This window comes from Etheostoma spectabile, chromosome 4 (assembly GCF_008692095.1).
Source record: "Etheostoma spectabile isolate EspeVRDwgs_2016 chromosome 4, UIUC_Espe_1.0, whole genome shotgun sequence".
Classification (NCBI taxonomy): Eukaryota; Metazoa; Chordata; class Actinopteri; order Perciformes; family Percidae; genus Etheostoma; species Etheostoma spectabile.
In genome coordinates this window covers 30,311,537-30,318,028 of record NC_045736.1, presented here as the reverse complement: position 1 = coordinate 30,318,028, position 6,492 = coordinate 30,311,537, and the positions used below count along the sequence as shown (strand labels likewise).

The 6,492-nt window shown below is 41.2% G+C and overlaps 1 protein-coding gene across 2 annotated transcripts in view; it reads right to left on the bottom strand.

The window, feature by feature from the left end:
- The window catches only part of igsf21a (immunoglobin superfamily, member 21a), a 239,110-nt gene that overhangs the window by 150,823 nt on the left and 81,795 nt on the right, over positions 1 to 6,492 (bottom strand). For both annotated transcript variants that reach the window (XM_032513653.1, XM_032513654.1), the window contains exon 2: positions 6,140 to 6,252. In XM_032513653.1, the coding sequence (XP_032369544.1) occupies positions 6,140 to 6,252 (113 nt within the window). The remainder of the gene's footprint in view (positions 1 to 6,139; positions 6,253 to 6,492) is intronic.

Here is a 6,492-nt window from a genome sequence, read left to right as displayed (position 1 = left end):
GCTCATTCACATAAGATTGATATGCATCTTAGTCTGCCAATTGACGACCCAATATAAACGGGTCTGCTACCCATTCTGGGTACCGACCCTAAGTTTGGGAAACATTGATCTAAGGTGTTGTAGCATAGGTTGTGAAGCCAACTGTTGAACATGTGATGCTCCGAATAGAACAATTGGGGACATACTGCATGGCTTAATCAAAATTTGACAAGCTTCTAATGGTATTCAGCTGATGATTGAGAAATCATCTTTGGTTATTGTCCTTTACACACATTATACACTATTGATTAGGGACTTCTCCGACACGAATACCAACCCACGCACACGAGAGGGAAGGAAACCAAACATTAAGCCCTAAATGACGGGATAAACATTACTTCTTCCTTTACCACTGCATATTATCATATCATATATATATATATTCAGCTTTGTATACCTGAACCATGGCTCACAATGACGATTTTCAGGATATATTTAGGTGTTTCTATAGCAGGCAGGGAGAAAATGTTACTTGTACTTTGCAAGCTAATTGTGCTTGAAATCACAGTGTTTATTTGCATTTTAAAACCAGGGTAACAATTTATGTCTATGGTGCATGAATTATCATGAATTCATGCATAGCTTTTTTTATTATTCATTAATTATGTACAAGGATTAATAGCATCTCATGCATGACTTAATGCAGGGAGAATACCTTAATGAATGCATCATGTAAGGTACTTTAATCTTAAAGGTCCCATAGCATGAAAATTTAACTTTATGAGGTTTTTTAAAATTAATATGCCTTCCCCAAGCGTGCCTAGCGTGAATTGGTGGCTGGAGAGATGCCAGTTCACCTCCTGGGCACTGCTAGGTGCCCTTGAGCAAGGCACCGTACCCCCCCGACCGCTCAGGGCGCTGGTTCAGCTGGCAGCCCACTCACTCTGACATCTCTCCATGTATAGTGCATGTATAGGTCCTGAGCATGTGTGTGAATTTCAGGCCTGTGTGTGAGTACTAACAAAAAGTGTGTACACAGAGTGTAGTGCAGTAATTTCCCCATTCGGGACTAATAAACAAATTATCTTATATAAAAGAGACTTCAGATACAGTATTGGGGGACCACTAAGGTCTATATAAAAGAGACTTCAGATACAGTATTAGGGGACCACTAAGGTCTATATAAAGAGACTTCAATACAGTATTAGGGTTACTATATCTATTAAAAAGAACTTCAGATACACTATTAGGGGACCACTAGGTCTATAAAAAGAGACTTCAGATACAGTATTAGGACCACTAGGTCTATATAAAAGAGACTTCAGATACAGTATTAGGGACCACTAGGTCTATATAAAAAGACTTCAGATACAGTATTAGGGGCTACTAAGGTCTATATAAAAGAGACTTCAGATACAGTATTAGGGGACCACTAAGACCTGTATGAAAGCATCCAAAGAGCACCATTTCATGGGACCTTTATTGATGTCTGATTTATTAATGATGTTCATGTCTTCTTATAGCTAAATCTTTAGTTAAAGTGACAGGGTAAAACATGTAGTGGTGTATTTCAAAAAAATACTGGCTGCTGCGTGGCGCAGCATTTTGTATTCGTCGGTCTTTCCATGACGCGTGTGGCAGAGAACGCACTGTCATTGGTTCAAATACACATGAGGCGGGTCTTGTTGGCTATTCAAAGCCATGTGACACAAAATGTAGTAGTTTGCTGAAAATCACGTCAATCAACCAGACAAACATGTGCGTTTGCTTATGAAGTTTTGAGAGAAGAGATGAAAACGGCTCCGACAGAGGAAGTGTGGTAGATTAGATGAAGACTCCTCCCTCCAAACTCCTCACTATCTTCCACCTCAACGTCCCCGCCTCGCTGTCTAAATCCTCCTCTGATTGCCTCGTAGCCGTTTTCTCGCTGTCTCAACATTATAAACAACAGCACATGTACGTCTGGTTGATTGACGTGATTTTCAAAACTACGGTACATTTTGGTGGTCACATGGCAACACAAGACCCACCTCATGTGTATTTGAACCAATGACGTTCTCTGCTGCACACATCATGAAAAGACCGACCAATGCAAAATGCTGCGCCACGCAGCCGCCGGCAGGAGGGTCAGAGTTGCGCAATGCAGTAACCGGCGGTAGATGTGTCGTCGCGAAGCATCCGGCGCAAACGGGTTACCAGTGAAAACGAGGATATGATCAGAAATCATGGGATTTGACAAGCCATTTTGATTTGACTCCCTTTCCTTTTTCACATGCTGCAAGGATGAGCCTAAAACGTCTAAGCATGATACGTCTCCTTTAAGTAGTCTCACAAAGTAGATAATTACAACCAGTGTAGTTTTTGGAGAGCAGCTCACAACACCAACAACTGGAACATTTGCATGGCATCCACTAATTTTCTTCCAGCTACACAATTCTAGATTGAAGAATGATAGATCTTTTTTTTTTCTGAGCTAGTCTGAGGTTTTAAATGACACATCTCAAAATGAAAAGCACTCTTCTCTATGATTCACTCTCAACTCCATTTATTTAAATAGAAAAAGACCACATAATAAATTTCAAATGTGGAGACCAAATTCGGGTGTTTTCTGGATATATAATGCTCAAAATAACCCCAAATGCCTCTTAAACATGACTAATACTGTGCTGTTTAGTTGTTGATTGTGTGTTATCTTGCAAAGGGTACGATATGTACCCACACGGAGTTATGAGATTGGTGTTCAATTCAGCAGAGAGCGGGATTATGATAAATACAGGTGAGTTTGAATCATAATAGGCAAGGCAAGGCAAGGCAATAATAATGAAATGGACAGAGGTGGACACAGCTGAATGAGGAGATAAGAATCGGAAAACCAGTACAGCTAGCAGACAGGCCAGTGGTAAATTAGGGAAGAGTCTTAGGGCAGGCTTTGGGAAGACACTGGTGTGTATGAGTTATGTCGAGAAGGATGGAGGAGATTGGTAATTGCCAGAAGGAAGAAGGGGGGAGAAGGGGGGAGAACAGGAGTTTATCCAGTGATTAAAATTAACCAGAGTGCAGAGCTGCACTCAACAGACAAGCTACAGACACTTCTAGCTCCACCATCATCAGCGAGGCATACCTGGGCTCCCACTGGGAGACGCCCCATACATATATATTCATCAGAATGACAAATTAAATCAGGCATCGCATGGGATGAGCTTATATGTAGGTCCCTGCGACATTATTTCCTCTAAACAGACAGCACATAACCACCATCCTCTCAAATGATGCATCATTGCAATTCGGTGTATGCTATTAAAGTGTAATAGACAGCTTGATGGCACTACGTAGACATAGTGCTTAATCCATGGCCTGTCAGTATTCACAACTCACTAAAAACGTTAATGTGGCCTACAGTGCAAAACCGTAGACACTTGAGAGGCTTTCATTTATCGGCTCTTGAAGCCGCAGGGCTGTGCAGCATCCATTACAGAGGATCACTCTCACGCTTTTGCATTCACGCCGTCTCCGTATGTGGTGCCATCTTGTGTAAAATGAAATGCCGCCCCTACACAAACCCTTACAGTCCACTCTGTGGCAATAATATTTCCACGGTCTCCTTAAAAAGAAAAAATATTCATAAAAATAAACACAAAATGCTTTATAATAGAAATACAAGTGCTACAAGCACTTAGAAAAGGGTTCAAGCCTTGTGGGCGTGGGTCGCCCCCAACGACCCGCCGAGTCTGTGAAAGCGGAACCCTAAGCGCGACGGGCAGCAAGGCAAATGTCAGGAAATATTAATAATAACGCATGAGCTGCAAGGCTGTAGTATATTGCAATTGCAAATTTCCCCATTAACATTCATTGGGTTGTAAGCCAAAATGCGTCTGGCTTGATTTAAGGGGCCCCTTGATAAAGGGCCGATCTTCACCAAATTTGGTACATTGTCTCAGAGTGGCATGGCAAAAGTGAATCCCAAATTTTGCATTGACAACACTGACTGGAAATATAATGTTTTTTGGGAGAATGTGGGTTAGTGTGGCTTCCACTGTAAGGTTTATCTGCAATGATCAGAGTTATGCCAAGTACATCCTAAGACATGCTAAATCGGACTGATGTGTCACGCATTAAAAAAACCTCAAACAGAATAAGTCAGGATCTAGCTGCACAAATGAGCACTTGCTGAAATATTCAGTTTATACAGCCCACGTCTGATTGGCCAAGCTCCTATTAGACAGGAGGATTCCCCAGGTGAGTATCAACCCCAGTTCCATTCAAACAGGAGGTAAAATGAGAAGTCAACATTATTTAGTCAAATGAAAGGCGGAGATTAAAGAAACTTTGGCAGCCAAGTGTGGGTAATTGATTTATAATTTATCAACGGTTGTGCTGAGCAGTGGCCACCGGAGAGATCTGGCCAGTTTCTGTTACAACCTCTGTGCTTTTCCTCATGGGGGCACTTAATATGGACAGCTCTGTTCTCACAGCGGTTATTTAAACTACAGCTATCAATAGACACCCCAGAAATCTGACGGAATATAAGCAAAACAACACTCTCCAATTCCCTGCCTGATTAAATGAATTGCCACTGCAATGAAAGTGATCTATGATACTAAGGTAAATGTGTAAAGTGCCATAAATCTCTTTTTGTCCTACCTTGAAAGGTCAGCATTTAGGTAAGATGAGTCCAAAGACACCGATTTATTTCACAATAATAAAAGTGAAAAAGCAGAAGCTACTCTAAAGACAGTGTTCCTGCCTTGGCAATAAACCCCCGCTCGCACATTAATGAAAGGTGTTCTATTTCTAACAAAAGGGCGGAGGGTGAAACCAAGGTGAATGTTCAATCACAACGATCAAATACTGTTGAAATAATGATCTAATGAGATGCAGAACTCTCTTTGGCAGGATCTTTTTAAAATTCTCTTTTCTTTCTTCATTCCCACCATCGTGGTTCAATTACCAATTTGATACTCGGTGATGTAGTACCACAGAGAAAAGACAATCCAAAAAAAAAAAAAATTGTTAAAATCGATGCCGCACAGGCTGAAGTATCTGACTGACTTGTGTTCCAATATTGGTCCAGCTCCAGAAATGCTGGATCCTGTATCACCCACAATGAAACTCAATAGCACCGTCCTCCTCGCAGCATCATTAGGGTTATTTTTCAGACTTTGGAAAGCTCCATCCACAGCCAAAAATACATACACAAACATATCCAACTGTTTTTACAGGCTCAACAGTCTCCTCGTGAGCAAACAGGACACAGTCGGCGGAGAGCTCCTCTAAGCCACATCCATTGTTCAGGAAATCAGTACTGCAGTTCTAGTGTATTCTCATTATCAAAGCACCCCTTGCAATGCGTCTTTCTGTGCAACTTGTTAGTCTTGGAAACCCATCAGCATGTTGGTTGTATCACAAGCACCATGAATGACAAGACAGAGCATGAATGCATTTATGCAACAACCCGGCTCGGCGGATTTCTGGCTCTGCAGTTTGTCTATACCAAAATGATACAAATTTAATCATCATTTAGGAACTTCAAACAACTCGGAGAAGCCACATTTTACGAAGCAAACCTGTAATTGGAGAGTTTATGGAAAAAACATGTGGTCAAACAAGGGCCTCAGCTGCTACTGCTTTCCAATTCATGTGCTTATTATTATTGAAGTGAAACAATTCACGATCCCCTGTGAACTGTAATGCTTTTTGCAGATTCATTTTACCAATCTTTACTTGTATGCAAAACCTTTAAAGATGCCATGCTTATAGACGAAATAAACTCTATCTTGGACATACAACGGGTGTTTGTTTTTTTTTGCTCTCCTCCAACAGCAGTCTAATTATTGGCAGCACATAAGCAGTGTAGTGCACCGACTGGGATTTTAATAACAACTGAGTCACCAGCTGTGAACTATTAAGACATGATGGTGATGACCAGCAGATTGAGAAATCAAATTTCCAAGCAACAGCCAGTGATGCCACCCATACAGCTGGCACAAATAATAGCTTGTTTCCTAACAATTGCACTTTGACAGCCCATGGTTGTTCTCCTTACGCTGCCATTGACCTGTGATAGGACCATTGGCATTGACCTCCTCGGATGGCAAATGGCTAACATGAAAGAAATGGCTTAATGTCATTCAGTGTACACAGTGTAGTCAGGTTTACTCACCCGGTACCAAACAATCTCTCGAAGCCTTCCGTCCGTTTTGAAGTTACACTTGAGGGTAACAGTCTCGCCCACAACAACGGGAGGCAACGGCTCTATGGTAACAGTCAAATATCCTGGAAAAACAAAAAAAAATGTGGAAAGGAGTTTAATTGCAGTCGTATACCATAAAATACTTTGCCTGAACAATAAACATGTGTTTTGATGTCCTGCTGAGTCGTTGGACGACAGCAATGATGTAGTCATGAATTTACAGATTATGATTTTAACCCTCATATTGTCTTCGGGTCATATTGACCCGTTTTCCTGTATCAATGTTCTTTTTAATTCCCCAAAATAACATGATTCATTCCACA